General features: G+C 45.1%; 3 protein-coding genes across 32 annotated transcripts in view; 2 read left to right on the forward strand and 1 right to left on the reverse strand.

Annotated features, from left to right (window-relative positions):
- UNC80 (unc-80 homolog, NALCN channel complex subunit) overlaps positions 1-3661 on the forward strand; it is a 132964-nt gene extending 129303 nt beyond the window's left edge. For all 12 annotated transcript variants that reach the window (XM_054829417.1, XM_054829422.1, XM_054829418.1 and 9 more), the window contains one exon: positions 256-3661. In XM_054829417.1, the coding sequence (XP_054685392.1) occupies positions 256-525 (270 nt within the window). In that variant the 3' untranslated portion in view covers positions 526-3661. The remainder of the gene's footprint in view (positions 1-255) is intronic.
- Positions 3662-4045: 384 nt separating this feature from the next.
- On the forward strand, positions 4046-19678 carry RPE (ribulose-5-phosphate-3-epimerase). Of its 5 annotated transcripts, none has more exons than XM_054830963.1 (6): positions 4046-4205; positions 4338-4417; positions 4637-4776; positions 5080-5214; positions 5376-5462; positions 5909-10410. In XM_054830963.1, exons 1-6 carry the CDS (start codon positions 4084-4086, stop codon positions 6029-6031), a joined length of 687 nt encoding a protein of 228 aa, XP_054686938.1. In that variant the 5' UTR covers positions 4046-4083; the 3' UTR covers positions 6032-10410. The 5 variants fall into 5 exon arrangements, 4 of the variants coding, with proteins under 4 accessions (XP_054686938.1, XP_054686940.1, XP_054686939.1 ...); XM_054830965.1 differs by having other exon boundaries at positions 4046-4194; positions 5909-6465; XR_008577805.1 differs by lacking the exons at positions 4338-4417; positions 5909-10410 and adding exons at positions 17868-18077; positions 18205-19678 and having other exon boundaries at positions 4049-4194.
- KANSL1L (KAT8 regulatory NSL complex subunit 1 like) overlaps positions 9892-19680 on the reverse strand; it is a 67446-nt gene continuing 57657 nt past the window's right edge. For 7 of the 15 annotated variants that reach the window (XM_054830954.1, XM_054830959.1, XM_054830953.1 and 4 more), the window contains 3 exons: positions 13965-14077; positions 12285-12465; positions 9892-11665 (listed from right to left, as the gene is read on the reverse strand). In XM_054830954.1, coding sequence (XP_054686929.1) covers positions 11417-11665; positions 12285-12465; positions 13965-14077 — 543 coding nt within the window. In that variant the 3' untranslated portion in view covers positions 9892-11416. Of the gene's footprint in view, positions 11666-12284; positions 12466-12575; positions 14078-18998; positions 19044-19680 lie in introns of those variants that run through there. The other 8 variants (XR_008577799.1, XR_008577798.1, XR_008577803.1 and 5 more) reach the window with 7 other exon arrangements.

The raw sequence follows: 19680 nt of genomic DNA on the forward strand, positions 1-19680 counted from the left end.
TCCTTTGTCATGAACAAGTGAAAGGCACCTGTCTTGAGAATACACTAAAAAAAAATGAAGTGAGGAAGTGTTAATGACAGCCTTTCTGATCATTGTTAGGGCAAAACTTCAGGGCTTTATAATCTGCAAGTGCCTGGCCCTTCATGGTAAAAAGTAATTCTGAATGAGAAAATATTTTATAGATGTCCCCTTGCTTTTTTCCCCCTCTCCTTCCCACTTTCTCTGAGCCTGACCACTGGCTCTCCTCAATTGCAGAGTGAGGCACTTTCTGCTGAGAAGGAGAAGGAAAAAGAGGAGGGCTTGGAGTCCCGGCCCACAACAGCACAAAGCACCCCACCCACACAGCTCTCTGACACCGAGGACTACGCTGGCCTCGAGACTACCAGCTTGTTGCAGCACGGGGACACCGTCCTTCACATCAGTGAGGACAATGGGATGGAAAACCCCTTACTGGCCACTCACTTCAGCTTCACGCACGTGGAGCTTGGGGAGACCGACGTCGATCTAGATGAATCTCATGTTTAACTCTTGGGGAAGTGCAGGAGTGGGAGGAGGAAGAGAAAGCGTACCTTCTCCTTTGAGTTCCGTGGTAACTAGTAACTAATTAAAACAAGAGCACTTTATTATCCGAAAGCAGAAAATAGCTAACAGGCAGTTGCTAGACTGGCAAATTTCTGTTTGTGAAATCTCTTTCAGTTCAGGGCAAGACCGCAGGAACAGAGAATGTTCAGGGTAGGCGTGTGTGGGTAAATACGTGGTCCATAAAACCTTGATGTGGCAGCCTCACTGGGTAAGCGGGCTGTTGTACTGTGTGAGACAGAGAAGAGAAACCTCCTTTGAGATTGTGCCCGAGATTTATTTTTGTAGCATTTTTGAGAGGAGGGCTAGATATAGTACCTGAATGCAAGGCTCTCACACCTCGGTACTGACAGTGAAAACACTGACAGACAGTACCAGTCTAAAGCTTGATTTTCACAAGCCTGGGACCATTGTTTCTAACTTGCAGATCAATGATAAGCACCATGGAGCAATTAGAATTCTTTTTTTTTTTTTTTTTTTGGCACTGCAGACTTCAGTTGAGTTTACTTTTGTCTGTTGGTTTCATTCCACCCTGTAAGACACTACACTTGTGCTACAAAAATATTTGCTCTGTAAAACTACTACAGTACATGCCGTAAGTAGGAATGCACATGCTGTGCACAGATACAGACGGGCAGAGAGTGAGTGGCCTGCAGATGTATAAATAGCTCATGCCATCCTGCTTAAATGTACTGAGTAATTCATCTCCACAGCTTAAAAAAAAACCCCAAGAGACCACATCTGGAATGCGTGGACCTAGCAACTGCTCCGCTGATGCTGTCGTATGTATTTAAATATAGGGATTTAAAGTAAATATTTATATATGGTATTTTCATGTTGCTATATATCTAAATATAAATATATATGTACTTTGTAAACAAAAGATGGATATTGCAGGGCTGAAAACTTGATGAAAGAATCTATTTTTGGCATGTTGAGATTGTATTTAAAAAGGTTCCGTTTTATGTACATAATGTTCATGGCTGCAAGTATTAGACATATACATATATATGTAACATTTATACGTAGGTGGAGATCCCCGTGGGGGATCAGCTGAAGTCACAGCTGAGTTACAGGCTATGCTGCATCATCACGGAATTACACTGAAATGTGAATTTAGCCATTAGCTGCTTACGGGCAAGCTGCAAAACAGCTGTGAAACAAACCATGAAATCATAAGCAACGCCCAGAGTTACCCTGTGCTTTGGGAATCATATACCGCCTTTTCCAGCTTGCATTAGAAGAACCAGAGTTTATAATCACAGCATTATTGTGCAGAGGAAAATGTTTTAGATCATCCTGAGAGTCTGTAGAATGTGCTAATTACCAGTTTGGCTCCTGAGGGCTTGTAATTTGGACGCATGCATCATAAAACAGCCTTACTGAGGACAGAGCACGATGGCCTCCTATCCACCTCCGAAGAAAGGCTTTGTGTCTCTCTCCCCAGCAGCTCTGAAATAACTGTTTAAAATGCTGCCATACAAATGACTGCCTCACTGCTGTAATGCAGCATGCAGTTTTTACTGTTGCATGGAAAATGAACCATATACCTGACAGCAGGTTTCAGCCTGCAGAAATCCATGGAGCCTTCGGGCTCTGCTGCCTGGTATTTGCCAAATGCTCAAATTTGACGGGAGCTGTGCACACTGGTCTGAGGAGGGAATTCATGCACATTAAACTTCTGAAGACAGCAAAAGCTACCCTTCTCCCAGGCTCATGGGTGTTGAGCATTGGTGAGAGATGGAGACTCTCAGCACCTCTTGGGAAAGCAGGGCTGAAAAGGCAACTATTTTATAGTGTACCACCCATATATATATATTTTTATACATATATATATATACATATGGGTGGTGCGCTAACACAACTTTAAAGTGTACATTTTTTTGCAAGAGAGATGGTTAGGTGAAGACGGCAGTGTCTCGATATGCTGCTCAGTGTGCATCCTGAATGACAAACTGCTTTGCTGCTGACCAAAACATGCTGTACCGCTTTCTTATCTCCTCAGCGCACTGGAGCCAGCACCAGCTACCTATAGGAGACTGCTTTGGATTAGCTCCTAGCTTGGAGGATGCTCAAAGAATTGCTAAATTCCAGATGCTAAGTTTTATTATTAACAGTGACGCACAAATGAGAAAAAAAAAAAAAAAACCCACCCACAAAAAAACCCCACCAAACCCAAACCAAAAAACCACAGCTTCACTTTCAGATCCCAAGGTAGGCTGGGTTACTGGCAGCTGGGTGGGGGAGGAGAGTTTTAGATGTGAGCTGAGGGGCAGGACACAACACATAGAGAATTCATGGTGCATTTTATAGTGACCTTTTCTGCTGAAAATGAGAAGGTAGCACCTTCCTTAATGAAAAGTAGATGCCTCACCATGGTACTCCACTCTAACGATGACAAAATAACTGTGATTTACTTCATTTAACTCAGTATATGTCATAAATGTTCCCATCCAGGTTTCCCACTGCCACTGGTGAACCCACAGTAGTAAGCCATAGCAAAGACTACAATGCCTCTTTTTAATGTCTACCCTGCTAGAAATCAATGCAGCTTCTAAGTGATGTAATCTGTAATTTCATTTTATTCAGGTGGCCAGGCAGATGGCTTTGATTTTGTTGGATGATTGTTGAGAGAACAGTCAGTCAGTCTGTTTTCTCACGTGTTTTACTTTCCTATCAGATGCACTTAATACTGTACTGATGAGGTGCATACCACGTGCTTTAGCTGGTTTTGTGCTTTCCTCCAGTATTTCTGTAACAGAACTGGTGTGTTTCTGCTGTGAAGACAAACGATGCTGCTTCAATAGTGTTAGAGGCCTTAAGCGCATGTCGTGTTCAGCAAACGTCCGGGCTGTGTGTCTTGTCGGTGTGTCAGTCGGTCCCTTTGCCTCAGCTTTTTACACAAACCTTGTCCCGAGGACTAATACAGAGGAGTGACGGCAAAAGGATAGAGTTCTGTGTTTAACCCTCTTGCGCAACGCTGCGTCGCGCTCCCTTTCTAAAAGGCTTCGATATGCTGCTGTCTCAGGCGGGTTTGTTCCGGGGGGCACGCAGCGTTCGTTGCCGCTTACCCGTACGCGTTCAGCCCGCTGCCCCCGCCCCCCCGGCTGGGAGGTGTGTGTGCTGTGGGGCCGTGGGCCCCCCCTGCGTGGGGAACGAGCCGTGGCGGGGGGGGGGGGGGGGGAAGGCGGCCGGGCAGGGCCTCTGTGCGACCCCTGAGGCTGTTAGGGAGCCCCAGCGCCCCCGGCCCCGCGGTGGCGGGAAGGCCGGACAAGCCTCCAGCCGCCTTATCTCTTCCGCGTCGGCACCGCGCGGTTCCTGCGGCGCGGCCAGGAAGGGCGGCAGCCCTGCAGCAGCCCCCCGGTCCCCAGCAGCCCCCTCGTCCCCGCCTGCCGCCGAAAATGGCGGAGGGGGCCGCGGGGCGGGGCGGTGGCGCGCGCCCGTCCGTCCGTCCGTCCCGGCAAGCCGCGCGGCGGCGCATGCGCGGGGCGTCGGTCGGCAGAGATGGCGTCGGGGTGCCGGATCGGGCCGTCCATCCTCAACAGCGACCTGGCGGCGCTGGGCGCCGAGTGCAGCCGCATGCTGGACTGCGGCGCCGACTACCTCCACCTGGATGTAATGGACGGGTAACGGCCGGGGGCGGGCGGGGCCGGGCCGGGGGCGCGGGGGGGGGGCGGCCGCCCCGAGGGTGCGGGCGGGCGGCCTGCCCCGCCCGGCCGGGTGTAACCTGCGGGCGGGTCTCTCTCTTGGGCCCCAAGACACTTCGTCCCGAACATCACCTTCGGCCACCCCGTCGTGGAGAGTCTGCGCAAGCAGCTGGGCCAGGAGCCCTTCTTCGGTAAGGGGCTGGGGGGGGGAGCAGCCCGGGCACGGCCCGGCCCGGCCTGGCCTGGCCCGGCCGGGCGGGACACGGGTCGCGGTTTGGGGGCACGGCGGGAGCGGCTCCGGCCGAGCCCTGCCCGTCTGGCAGCGGGCGCATGGCAGGGGCCGGCCGGTGCTGCAGCCCCGGGCACTGCCTCGCTTGCTTACGGCTGTTTGCTCTGCTCCCCTCTTCCAGATATGCACATGATGGTTGCCAGGCCAGAGCAGTGGGTGAAACCAATGGCTGTTGCTGGTGCAAACCAATACACCTTTCATCTAGAAGCTACAGACAATCCAGGGGCGTTGATAAAAGACATTCGGGAGAACGGGATGAAGGTGAGGGGAGCATAGGACTGCAGCAGCGCATTGCACTCAGCTTAACAGCCATATTTCTGGCAATGAAAACCCATCGTTGCAGTTTCGGGTGCTCAGAAAGTGGCACGTGCAGCCCTAACACTGTGCACAAAGTCAGTTTTTAATTTTAGCTGAAGAAGATCAGGAATCTTTCTTTAAAGCTGTCTGTTCTTACTGCATGTATACAGGCACATAGTTTCCTAAGAGGCTGTACCCAGCTTAAGCCAGTCTCGCTGTGTTTGTGCCATCCTAAGGTGCGCTGGGTTTGTCTTGCCTCTCCTGCAGGTTGGCCTGGCCATCAAGCCTGGCACTACAGTTGAACATTTGGCACCTTGGGCTAATCAGATAGACATGGCTTTGGTGATGACAGTAGAACCTGGGTTTGGAGGGCAGAAATTTATGGAAGACATGATGCCAAAGGTAAAACAAGTTTCTCTTTCCTTATTTATTGAGCTTAAAGCTAATGAACAGTACGGAGTGTGGTAAAGTGGCTAAACCTTGTCTGGGTGTGTAGGAAGCTGTACGTAACTGCAGCAACTGAGCGTGGATCTTGCTGCCAACCTTCTTATACTGTTTCTCAGGTTCAGTGGCTGCGGACACAGTTTCCCTCGTTGGACATTGAAGTGGATGGAGGAGTTGGGCCTGACACCATCCATAAGTGTGCAGAGGTAAGAGGCTGGAGCAGCAGTCTGTCACTGTGCTAAGAGACTTCGTTGTCCCTTGGAAAAGAAAGCTTAGGAGGACTTGCATTTTGACCATTAGTTTTCAGCAGGAAGCGCAAAGCACCCTTAATAACAAAATCTACTTGAAGTCTAATCTTGTGCCTTTTTTAATTGCGGTTACTGAAGCCTCTCCTAAGCTAGAGAAGTTGTTTGTTTCTTGTATGTTCGGGTAGACAGGAGCAATGATGGAGAAATTACGTATTTGGGGAAGAGCTGTCTTTTCTGAATTGATTTGTGGTTGCAGTTAGAGGAATGTTACCTGTGTCCCACAAATAGTGCTTGTTTGCCCACCAGCCTAGAATTCACCACCTCCTTACGTGTTTTACAGCGAGAAAACTCTTGAAGCAGTGGATCTGTGCCATGTTATTGAGCGGATGTTTAATGTCTTTCAGGCAGGTGCAAATATGATTGTATCTGGCAGTGCTATTATGAAGAGCGCAGATCCGAGATCTGTGATCAATCTGCTAAGGAATGTGTGTTCAGAAGCAGCTCAAAAGCGCTGTCTGGATCGATGAGACCTACCCAAGCAGTGTTCAAGAAGGCTCTGTGCATGCAGGAGAACCCTTGTTTCTCATGCGTAAGGGAGGGCTGGATGAACGTTTAATTACGGGAACTTGTTGCTGCTGAACAGAGGAATCATTCCTTCGCTGCAATGAAGCAAGCACCAGTGAAAAACATTCTGGCTGTCTTTCAGGGTTGGAAACGCAGTGGTTTGAACCTGTCTCTTGATTCTGTGGAGGCTAATTTTATAGCACAACCTCTTAACACTGACTGGATTGAACCAAACTTCAGTCAGTTTTTGCTTGCTAGAAGAGTGTAGCATCACCCCATGCAATCTCTCTCGTGGAAGACTCTAATCAAACTGCCTTCTGCTGTCTGTATTTTATCATTTGATCTGTGCATTCCTACAAAACTTTTCCAGTGTCTGCATTAAACACCCTTCCCTTGATGTGGTAAGTCTCCTTTAAGATGACTGTAAAAAATAAGTGGTTTTGGTAGTAAGTTTGGGGAAAATGCAATTTAAGAGAGCTAAAAAATCCCACGGATGATAGAAACGTTTGTATCTTTTGCTTTTACTGCATAGAAATACTTGACATATGTAAGTCAAGTATCAAAGTCATCCGTGCAACATCTTTACCAGGTCACAAACTGTGAAATATCTTCTCATTTACCTTTCAAAAAGCCAGTTAAGACAGTTGTGTCTGAAATTCCTGGAAGTGATGGGATTCCATGGAAGAATGCTGCTTTGAAACCCTACAGATAGTTTAAAAAAACCCAACCACCTTTACTCGACCCACAGCCTAATCCTTAGTTTGTGCATATGCCTGAGTAAATGATGAAGATAGTGACATACAGGATTTGGAAATGTGGCTTTTCATGCTATTGAAAGCAGGAGGAGAACAGCTCTAGTGTCCTTGCTTCCTGCAGTTGACCTCAAGCTGGTCTGAAAGGGGATTCCAACCATTTGTGGTTTTTTAGTAATTAATTTTAGGAAAAAAAAAAAAAAAGTCCCAAAGTCATGCCAGTTAATTGAAGGTACCACACTTGGTTGTGAGCATGGAACCACAGAGTCTCTTTTCTTTCACAGGTTGTAGTCACTTTGTCATTTTAAATCTGGTAGTTTGCACTTCCATTGACTGTCGGGTCAGCAGTGTTGTGGGAGAGAGAAATTACACACACAGTAAAATTACTCAATTACTTCACTCTGTCTAAATCCCACCCAGGTGGGTTTATGCAGCAGCTTTTTAAAACATCTAAGGTTAAAGAGGAAGTAACATCCATGGAAGTAACAGTAATGATACTTGGTCTTTTAATGCTTAAGACTTGTGCGGGTTTTTTTGTGTCTGTACATTAACAGTATCTGTTAGGCTCTGTTTAGGCCTGTACTAGGTAACATAACCCCACAGTGGATGCACCACAGCCACAGGACTTGAATCAACCACTGACACGAAAACCAAAATTGCTGCCTGCATGGTATCCGTGAGGCCAAGTAACCCCCAGGACCGTTAGGTGTTGCAATACTCTGATAAAGCAAAGTTTCAGCAACACGGGAGAGGACGGTCTGGTGATATGTCGTCACATGGTCTAGAGCGATCCAGGGTGATCTGACAGAGCAAAGGCTCTGTCTGCACTGGAAAACAGGATAAAAGGAACGGATACAGCTGAGTAAGGCTGGGCTCAGACATGTGCTCCACAGGGTGGTACAGCGCATGTCCCTGAGCAAGATAAAAAAAAAAAAAACTGCAGTAGACACACACAAAGCTTAATTTTAATAGGGCTTAGAAGTTTGTATTTGTACTTACATTCCATTAAGGTCCTGGATGCAGAGATGAACTGTTTATACCCTCATAGCAGCAGGGAGCAGAACATAAGTGGCCTTAAAAAAAATGTCTCAATTGAAAATGATAAACAAAGCGCAAGGGAAATGGCTTTCTTTGTGAAACTGCAACACTCCAGTTCCATGGGGGCAGGGGGGGCTTGTTGCATTATGTTTAAGTTGGTATTTCACAGTCAGCCTTTGTCATACCTTCAGCCACAATATTAGAAGCAGTGCTGACAGCTGCTTTTATAGCTTAACAGCCAAAAGACAAACAGTTTTTTTCTCCCCTGTTGTTTAAAACTTTGAAGAGGAAGGAAAACAAGCAGGGTTTTTGTGCACATTTTATGGCTTCAAGCATGAGCCTGGCTCTGTGCTTTCAGCCTGCCCCTACCACCAGCGGCTTCCTCCCACCACCAGCACTCATGCAAAACTGAACTGTCTGGAGGCGAGAGTCCAGCTCTGCAGGGAAAAGGGCTGCAGGCAATGAACTAGAGTACTGGTGCTAACTGCAGCTGCATGCAGCACAGGGAGAGAAGATGAAAGGAGGGGTCTGGTCCTGTGACCTAGTTCAGTTAATTAAGTTTTCTAACCTTGTCCCACTAGTGAAATGGGGCTGCTGAAAAATCGGGTGCCTCACTGGCTGGAGCAGACGCAGAGAGTAGAGACAGAGAAGGCAGGGCACAGTGCCTGCTCTGCTGCAGAAAGGTGGCAAATGGTTAGCAGTGCTGTGGGTGAGGAGCAGCCTGGGGCTTCCTGAAGGGCATCTTGCTTGACATGCGCACGCAGCGTTCCCCCTCTGCTCAGAGCTGCCCCTACCAGGATGAAGGGCTGCTGGAGGTAGGCAGGCGACGTGAGAAAAGCAAATGCAGCCTGGTCTTGGTCACCCACTGGCCTTTGCTTGCCGCAGGGCGCCGCTCAGCTGATGGCAGAAACCTGCACACCACTAACACTAGTGGCAGGTGAGTGGGGAGGAAGAAACGCTGTGGCACAGTTCTCTGGCCATGCAGTCAGTCAAGCAGCTCTTTGTGGAGGCAGCTGCAGTTTGCTGCCACAAGGTCGAGCCAGCTGAGAGGCAGCTGTTAGAGAAAAGACTTCTGACACGGGTGGGGTAATGACCAAATAGACATTTTTATAGTTTCTCCAGGGATTTTTTTTTTTTTTTTTTAAGTCTTCTGGCTGCCTGGCCTTTCTTTGCCGAGCCTTTTTATTGCCTTGTGAGGCACTAGCTGGTTCCCACAATGGCTGACAAGAACATCTAAAGAGGGGACAAAGAAAATGTGCTTACCCTTGCTCCTATCAGTAACCGCTTGTGCAGCCCCTGCAGCTGGCAAGGTAACAAGCAACTGCTTTAGGCCAGCCCACCAGGGACTGACCCAAAAGTAACACAATGGTTCAACAGCACACCACAGCCGGGGACGGAACAGCTTTACAGTCGACCAGGCTGACCCAACTTGGTTAATCCAGCTCCTTTCACAGAGGGTTTTTTTGGCCTCATTTTAAGACCCTTACCCCCAACCCTGCAATCCGGAAAAACTCTCCGCTCCTTCCCGTAAACGCTGGATTGCATTTCCATTTCCTGATGGTACCTTCAGGACATGCAAGGCGGCTAGCCGGCTGGTTTACTTGGTCTGTCCCATCTCTGAAATTGCAGAAACTCCTCACACCGCCTCAGGGATCAGAGCGAGCAGGAAGCCCTGACCTTAGAACAAAGCTGGGTGACAGCTGGTCAGATCAGACGTCTTAATGAACAGATACGGGTAGGGAAAAGACCTGCAAAGCATTTGAGACATGTAACTTTCAGAAACCTCTTCCCAGCAGCAGATGCGCATGCAGGACAAGAGAGATGGAAAAATCCACCTCTGTATTGAGATGCCGGGGAGACCTTTGCCTCACAGCACCAGCGCAACTCCAGTACAACAGCAAAGCGTAGGGCGAGCGTCACTGCGGTGTTCGCAAAGCCATTCTTTGGCCAAGCAGGTCTCTGTGCCAGGAGGAAGCATTGCTGCTACTTCTTCGCTTCTAAAAGGCCATCAAATTCAGACTATATACAACATATATAGAAATAACTTTTAATTAAAAAACCAACCTTGCATCAAAGATTATTGTATCAGACATTGAGGCAAGATTCAAGTTTAAGACAAACCAGTGTTAAAAAAGTGTTTAAAAAAATAATCAGAATGTGCAATAAACTACAATGTAGCAATAGGTTGTAGTGTTGAAACTTTACTGAATTGTTTTCAGATGCCCAGTGTATATTTCCTGTCATTTTGACAAAAAAAAAAAAAAAAAATTGACACTAAAACTGGGTCATCTGTCCAGTGCCATTCCAGATATTACATGTGGAAGAAAATTTTGCACAAAAACAGAGACTCCTATAAAACTGCCTTCAACTGTCCTACACAGAAAAACTTCCTGTTGATGGATTATACCTACATTCAATGTTTCAGCTTTGTTAATACCTCTTGAGATTGCAAATACATTCCAAACTATGCTATTTAGCTGCAAGTTTAAACAACTTGCTTTTGTTTCCTCACTGTGAACTCTGGGAAATTAAAAATCTATCTGGAATCACAATGGAAAGCTTTGGGGCTTTTTTCTTTATTGGTCTTCTAGACATCAATCATCTTTTCCTTTTCAGCTAGTCACCAAATGTTGGCATACTTACGAGACTCTTACAAGGCACTGTACAGAAATCTGAACAAGACTTTGTCTTTAACATATTAAAGCAAAATATTATGAGCCTCATTAGCTACTGAAGGACTGAGGAAGTAAGATGACCCAAAACAGTATTCAAAGAGCTGCGTCACTGATTTGACTCGACTCCTCTTTCCTTCCGTTCCTCTATACCCACACGACTGAAGCAGAAACCCTACTTTCTGAGTAGCAGATACATCGACTATTGAAATGCAGTGGTCTATTTCTATCTTACTGCTTGAGGACATCTATATGAAACATGCCCTGGCACTACTGAGAGCTGAATACAGATTTTAAGCTAGATGCAAGGCTTCCAGAACGTCTGCTTTGGAAACTGCTGGTTCTCACTGCCCCTTATCTTACGCATGGGTTACACACGTGCATTTAAGAGAGGCAGATTTCTGCCCCATGGTCATGCCACACAGGAAGATAATCTGAGACTATCACTTCTCCCCACTATTTTTCAAGTAGTTTTTCGGTGTTCAGTTGAAGTTGTTGGTTAAGTTAGACAGCATATTCTGCTGCACCACAATCCACTAGAACCAGAAATGCATTTGAAGACAAAACAGAAAAGGATGATTATTAACAAATGTGGCAATATGACAACAGAAAGTGAATGGTGCCAGCAATTTATGTGCGCCCACTCCCGACACTGGGAATATTAGACTTCCAGCTTGAAATAATTACTTTCTCTTGGGGTTCAGGAAGAAGAAAGTGTTGTCTTTGGGATTTATCCTGCCTGTTACAAAGCAAGAAAGAAAATACATTATATGCAGCTACTGCACAGGTTTTGAATTGTGCTGTCATATGCTGTGTGAACAAGAGAGATTTTACCTTACACTTTTCTCCACCTTAATTGGCTTTCTTAATGAACCACATTTCCCTGTCACCTTTGTTTTCTTGTATTGTTGATTCCCAGGCAAACATTTTCACAGTCTTCTGACTCTTTGGTAGATTGTTTTCTTGGTGGCTGGCCATTGTCTGGCAGACCAACGGGTGCACATGAAGTACAGTGAGAGTCGCTGGGAAAAGCTGCACTTGACATTTCAGTCTGATTTGTTATTTGATCTTGGCACAGTAAAGCTTCTACCTCTTCATCTTTTAGTGGAAAAACTCGAAGTTCCCACAGCCCAGACTAAAAGGAATCAGAAGGGTAGGAGTGAGGGTGGAAAAAGAGAAAAGAGGGGAAAAAGGGATTTCAGTTTAGTCTGAACTGATTAGCTATGTGCAGAATGATCTGCTATCAAGTAACAAATGAGTGTCTTTCTTTACAATGTTTGCAGGGCTCTTCAGATAAAGAATAGGACACTGCTAGGCACCAGCTGTCAATGTAAGCCGGCTTCATATGGTTTTGAACAATTAACAGAGCTACAATTGAACAGGCACAGTACAGGAAGAGGGAAGCTCTTTTCCATGGTGCCAGACCGTCAGGATACCTGACCCCATCACGGTCAGCCCCACATCCCTGAGAAAAGATCCATCACCCCTGCACCCAGGCCTGCCGTACTCGCCTCTACCACACGTGCCTTGCGTGCTGAGCAATGACATTTTTACCTGTTGACAAATCTTGGGCTTAATTCATAAAGTACGGCAATCTGGTTCTAAACAGGAGCCCTACATTCAGTCTACATAAACTAGGGTGACAGCCTGAGATTCTGATCAGTGAGACGGGAGGATATGTCCAGGTTCTTTGTTTTAGGTTAGAGCAGTCACCAAAGACCTGACCAGACCCAGAAGGTATTGGAAGCACCCACCTTGGCTTCCTGGCTCTCCCTGCAGAGCTGTGCAATCCCTGAACAGAGCGAGCTGTGGGCTTCCGAAGTCACATCGGGAACAGGTTCAGCAGCACAATGCAGCGAGGTGCAGGAGCTGCTGTGATGGTCTTTCTGCACCGAATCTTGGCCGTGTCGTCCGTCAGCATTTTTGCTGTAAGATCTAGTGCAAGATAAGAGACGAGAGTCTTAAGAGCTACCCTCTGCCCTTTCACATCACCAGGAAAAGTTTAAATTTTCAAAGCATTCAGTTTCTCCATATGTGCTACCTACGTTGTACTTATTAAATCAAAAGAGCAGATGAAAACACACATGGTTCTTGACAACCTCGTTGTCACAAGCCAAAGCAAAGAGTGCTTTGTGGAGGAGCTGACTGGACAAAACAGGGCTGGAACAGGAACACTCTGGCTGCAGAACAGCTGGTGGCCGGTCCCACTCCTTGCTCCAGGCGCTCACCAGAACGATAATTTTGGCCAGAAGTCAGTGAGCCGTGGGCTGTTCCCACTCAGGGGAACACAGCATCATTCGCAGGAGCCTGTGGAGTCCACACTGCACTGTCAGCAGGCTGTGCCAATGTAACGAGAGAAGAAACAGCACGTCCTTGGGCTCCCCCTTCCCACCTCTGTGCTGGAGTCATCTCCAAAGCAATCAAAATAATTTAGTAAGATTAAAACTTTTGACCTCGCCTTTAATGCAAATTTGAACTAGATATAAAATACTGGCATGCATCTTAAATGCTAGGTGGAAGTCTCACCTTGCTTGTGTCAATGGCAGCTTTACTTCTAAATTCAGATAGCACTAAGATGTCACAACGGAGTTCACAGAGTTTCAAAATTAAAGGTACATATAGAATTTGTATTTTTGTATACACTTTCTAAAGTTTTTTTATGTTCAAAATGGCTTAAAATGTAATTCCTTAATATGAGTTAGCTCTAATTTTACCCTGTGTTAAAAAAAGCTATCTTTGTATATATATTCTAGTGGCACGGTTCACTTTCAGCCAAGGACACAAGCATATGATAAACTGCAGAAAAAGTTATCCCTGCATTTATAGGATGCTTTTTGTCCTGGCAGATTCTGAACTGATTTTATGATTTATTGTTTTCCCAGAACCAAATTGCAGATAGAGCTTTATGATGTTTGCTCTTATATGCACTACTTTTTGCAAGACTTTTAGGGGTTAGATTTAGTTCTGATGAGTTTTGCGCCAGATAGCAAGCCTGTGATAATTAAACTTTTTCACACACTTGTTTAAGCGTAAGATCCTTGGCACAGCCCAGGACTCTTCAGTAACACATCTCTGAATGCAGTGGACTTTCAGCTAAGGCAGGTGAGTGAAGAAAAGGTCCACATTACACTTGATGGCTAAAGTCACAGTAACTGGGAGTGGCACACTGTGTTCAGTATGGGAATAAGATTTTTATTCACTAATACCGGATCACTAACATGCCAAATTTCTCTAAGTATGCGTGCTTCAGAACTGCACGGCCTTCCCTTTCCAGCCACAAAACCAAACATACCTGGTACTGTCCCTGACGAGTTAATTAACGAGGAGTGCCCTCATTTTCAAAGTTCTCTGTGACAGCATTTCTGAAACTGCTGCACCAACAGCCGACACCAGTGGTTCGATAGGAACGCTCTTATCAAAGTCAATACACCTGCCTGCTATTCCTTCTGGGCCAGCGGCTCTGCTCCCACAACGACCACCTTGCTCGCTCTCTTTTTTCATACTTTGTGTGACGTAAGGAAAAAACTTCATCTGACAGATCTTCTATCTGTAATGAAATATAGACATAACAGCTGCCATAATTATGACCATCACTAGAAACAAAGGCAGCCAATATTATATATAATTCTGCGAAGGTCTGTTCACCAAACAAGAGGAGACAACACAATGCATGCTTGCAGTATTCAAGGCACATCAAAATACACGCGTTCAGCTTACACTCTCACTAAGCTCTGCTACGTGGGATGCTGTCACTTTCACTTTATTTCTTCACGTCTGTGGTTGATGTGAATGGATATAGAAATTATACCCCCATGAAACTAACACATTTTTCTCTATGGTGAGAGGCAGAAAATTAAGAGGACAAGTATTCATTTGTAAATCAAGCCAGTATTAAAAGCACATAATAAAGACAAACAAAAATTCCAGGAGTTTCCAGAGACTGCTTTAGGAGGCTGGGAGGCAGCAGGATTTGCCAGGTGCTCTTTCAGCAGGGAGAAATAGGTCTGAGATCACCAAGGACTGCAATAGCTTTGCATTGAGAGGAACTCAGCAAACCTGAGGTGCTGCATTCCTGCTACGAAACCAAGCAGAAAATGGTTTCTGCTTTGGAGAGACTATTTCTTAGGAAATGATTTGCATGACTCTGGTACAGCTTTAAAACAGCCCTGATCCGAGTATTTGAACTGCGTGCAGTCAAACAAGAGGCAGCTTTTTAGGTAAAACTCCTCAGCTGTAGCTATCACATCTGACCACTTTCAAACAGCCATCTTCATTTTTCCATCCAGGAATTTTGCCCTGAGGCACGGCTGGGTGAGAAGCACTTTTGCCTCCCTTCCCCCTCGCTCCCCAGACGGGGGACGACACGAGCTCTTGGCTGGACCCCTCCAGCACAGCTCAGAGTTATTTCAAAGTGCTCCAAACTATTCAACCTCTTCAAAGTTCACCTAAAAACCTACAGTTGGCAAGAGCATACAAGTGCTGCAGTCATGGATTTTTTGCCAGCCACTCCCAACTCAAAAGCAGAGAAATTTTAGCAAAGAACAATTCCTGGTCATGGAAGCTGTGAAGCTGCACTGCCAGATCAGTCCTTATTATACTAATAATCGGGGGGTCATGGAAAATAAATTGATTTTTTTCTATAAAGCAAAATCCTCAGTGGTGTCATACAAATAACACCATTTATCTTCCAATTGAATGTGATAAAATACAGAACTAAATGCAGCATCCTGCCTGCAGTGCCAGACAGAGCCACGTGACGTAGGTTACATTGTCAGCTGGAAGTACTCCACTCCAGACAACCAACGGCCCTGAGGTTTTCTGCAGAAGCCATTCCTTGTCTTAAGTCCCGCAGCGCTGAGGCAGTTCCTGACCGTTGTGGGTACAAATGCAAAGTATTACAATGCATTTATGCTGCTGTAAGCATACCTGGTAGTGGTGCTCAGCTTGCCAGAGAGCACATTTCCAACCTAGGCAGCTGGTCATACAATACAATTTAACTGGGCCAACGCGAGGGATCCCGAAGACTTCAGTGTGATCTGAAACAGCCACACAACCTGCTTGCTCAAACTGTAGCTGCCCGGTTCCTCCTCAGCCCATCACCCAACAGGAACCTTCAGACAAACAGGCCTGCTTTGTTTGCCCATCTCATGACTACCTTCTGAAGACTCCTCATTGCTTTTATTTATTTATGTTAAACACAAACCACTCTTAGCTGCTCGTTTCCTTTCATGCAAGCCAACTTAATGGGTTGTCTCCTCTCTCTGGAATTCACCAGCTCTGTCACTTGGATGGCATTGGTACGGGGCTGCATCTCAGTTCAGATTCTGGCTTTCCAAGGTCAATGATGTATAGCGTGAAAGCGAGAATTTTATGAACTACAAAAGTGCTATTCCCTCAGGGAAAATTCAGGATTTTTCTGTGTGCTCAGATTTCCTTTGAAGTGGAAACAAAAGACAATTTTGAAAGAAAAACTTAGACTTTGAAAATACTTTTCTTAGCAAATTGCCAAAACTTTTCATGCTGGGAAGAAACTTCATTTTTAACAAGCTTCCTTTCAAAAATCAAAGTCCACATTCCTCTCCAAGCGAAGAGTTTTGAATACAGAAATAAGCTTTACTGTTCCTTTTCCATAGCTGATGATAGCAGATTTAAGTACTTGTTTATTTAAAATTAGTTTTATCCTATTCCATTGAAGACTAATGAGTAATACATTTTCTTATTTAAAAATTATTCTTTGTTCTATGGATAAAATCACATTACATCAGAGTAAAAGGTCTCTACTTGGTTCAGTACAACCTCTGCCCTTCTCCAGCTTTGTAACACTTTATGTATTTCCTCCACCTACTTTATGTTAATTTAAAGTTGCTATAACTGGAGAAATTTGATTTTTTTCCCCCTCCCCACTAAGGTTAGCTTGAAAAAGGACAAAAGAACTGTCATTCCTCAATGGATGGATCTGGCAGTGATGTTGAGAGAAAAGACTATTAGGAAGGTCTGTTTGTGAGGCATGTCTAATGATTTCACTCAAAGAAAGAGACTTAAAGCAAACTAAGATTTGGATCCGCCATCGCATCTAGTTAAGCTACAAGACTCTGTGCATCAATGTTGAATAGCACCAGGAATATTTCTGAAAGGTTCTCAAAACAACAAAGTCTGTGTTTCAGTCTTTGGCTTCACAGGAAACACTGACTCATAAGCCATGAAAACACTTATGCAAAACTAATTACACACAGAATTATTCCAAAGTATTTGTCATTACTAAAACAACTACAAAATAAACTTGAACATTACTTTACAACCATGGCTGGCCAGAAACTTTAACCTGGACAAAACAAATTAAAAACAAAATAAAACAGGAAAACCCATGCCACACCCTCCCATGCCTTAAAGCAGTAACAGACTGCAAATTCATACATGCAAACTAGGAAACTGAAACGCTCTATTTCCAAAAAATAAGTATTTTTAGAGCAAGTAATGGAGCAGACATAGATAGTAGATTAACTTTTGCATTGCCCAGCTGTTATGTTCGTCCTTGTAAGGCAAAATATCCAGAAATAAAAACTAAGCACCCAAAAAAGGTAAGCTGTTTGTACTCAAATAAAGGCATGGCAAATAGGCCTGACTTTCAGAGTGCTGAGTTCCTGTCCTTGGAAGCGTGGCTCCTGTAGAACATGACAAATTTGGGACCCCACATTTTTTTTGTAACTTCTGGAAACTTTGGGTGCAAGTCTATTGCATGGGTACAGGTTGTTGCATTGAAAGCCTTTAAATGAAGAAGAGAGAGAAGGGAAAAAAGAAAAAGGTATCGATTAGAAGAAATCCCTAACTGCTGGTTGACACAAGGACTACTCCCAAAGTTTTAAATTTAGCCATGCAGAAGGTAGGCAGAAAAGAAACTATTATACAGTACCACCGCAGGCTGCTATGCAGTGGAAGGGAAAGAAAAAGCTTACTTTATATAAAAGCAGGAAGTACATTTTGCCCTCTCTTGTCCTTCAAGAATGATCTACTGAAGCCTGCCTTGACTTCAGTACGAGGAACAATTTCAAGAGTGTCAGAGTGGGAGTGCAGAAAATGCAAAAAGGTAATGCTGCTGGTTTCTTCATGTCTTTTTTCAAGCTTACTCAGTAACAAATCTAACTCAGCCTTAAACCTAAAGCAAGGAAGTGGAAGAATTACGATCAGACAACCACCTTTTCTCAGTACTCTCAAAAACATCCAAACCAATTAACATGATCCCAAAAGAAAGAGGGAGAATCGGCAAAGGATGATTTAGACAAACAAGATCTTTAGCATTTTTCTCTTGTCTGACATCTCTCCTCTCTCATTCTACCCAGCAGCTGACAGACAATACAGAAGCAGTGGACCACAGCAGGAGGCAAAGCTGCTTTATTGTTAACTCAAGTTATTTCCTGGCCAAAGGATGAATCATACAGGATCAACTAGTCATGCCAAATACAAATGTACTGGGAGGGCTACTAAAGGACTGATTAGTCCATGAGCTTCAGAGAGGCACCTTGAAGTCCCTACAGCAAAATATGCTCAAAGTACGTAAGACAAGTAATTTGTGTGGGATCTGAAATCTAAACAGGAAATCCACTGAGTCTTCCAACCAAGTTCCTTGAAGCCCTAAAGGCACATCACTGATGAAATTCTATTTTTTTCCCCCCACAGATACCAGGATGAAGAGAGAGCAACAAACAGTAGATTCTCAAGGGACAGTGTGCCCCTACTGCCTTATTAGCTATTCTCCAAATGGTTTAATTAAATATCCTTGCAGGAGAGTTCTCCTGTGTATGCAATTTGACCTTCCCACTACAAAAGAAGATCAGGCATGTTTCCTGCTAGCAGAGGTGGTACTAAACCAAAAGGTGGTGGTGGAGGTGACATAAATCTGACCACCAGATTTCACGAGAATTTCTCAAGAGCGTGAGAAAAGGCAGGGACAGAGTAAGTTTTTCTCTTCCTTCCAACCCAAGAATATGGTGTCAAATGAGTGCAACTACACCAGGTAGGGACCTGAGACCACGATACTCTCTGAAAGGAAAGGTTCATTTCCATGGAGCAGGCAGCTACAGACCTAGTAAAACTGCAAGGAAGCTAGCGCCTTTCATGAGAGTGACATAATGATTTGGTGACTGCGTTTAGCATAACCTTCTGTACTGCTACCCAAATGCAATCTTTTTCTGCTGCTAAGGCACCTAAACCCTGGTTGTAGAGATTCTCTGAAAAAGGAGCTCAAGAACAGATATTGTGGATGAAGGTACAAATACAAGTCCTACAGTTACAACAGTTGATAATGGCCTATAGCAGAGACCGGAGGGAGATTAGAGATGTCCAAAGGACAGGAAAACTGGCAGGGTTCTGGAAACAGAGCCACAGAAAGATTGGAAGGACAGAAAACCAGCCTAGAGCCCAGACCTGCCGGTATGCTCACACTGGGGTTAGCAAATACCTCAAACTCCCGATTAGAGGAGAAAGGGACCCCCAGCTGCAAAGACCACGGACATTCCCTGGAAGAAAAGGGTAGATTTCTTATGTCTGGAGGAAGCAACAACAGCACACAATGTGCAAACTTAGCTCAGGAGGCAAGCAGGAAATGCTGAAGGTTATGTTGTTCCTGACAAAGCAGAAAGAAGAAAAGTTTGCTCCCAACAGGAGGGTTGCAGGAAAATGAACACTGAGAAGAAAACTGAGGAAACCTGCTGGGCCCACAAGCAAAATGCCTAATTACCTCCTGAGAAGCAACATGCCATGGGAACTGGCCATGAAAGAAGAGGATGAGAGAGAAGGACAGACATCGCAACGCAGGTAGCCCAAAGGGACAGTCGCACGGGGAGGCTCAGGAGCAGGGGAGGCGGAGGCCTGACCAAAGGGACCCTTTGGGAGCACTGACCGTGTCAGCAGCAAGGCACAGAGGAGCCAAACAATGATCATTAATGGATATACTCACGTTTCTGTCATCCACCACAGGATCGAGTAGGTTGGGACAAGACACATTTTCACAATCTGATACTCAATACTTTATTTTTGAAATTTGAAACTTAACCAGGATTTGCATGAAGTCAGTGACTTTGGAAAATATATACCGATTATCCCAATTATATATTATATCTAGTTTAATTAAAAACTTGTGGTTTAATAAAAATA

Source organism: Grus americana, chromosome 6, assembly GCF_028858705.1.
Source record: "Grus americana isolate bGruAme1 chromosome 6, bGruAme1.mat, whole genome shotgun sequence".
NCBI classification, from domain to species: domain Eukaryota; kingdom Metazoa; phylum Chordata; class Aves; order Gruiformes; family Gruidae; genus Grus; species Grus americana.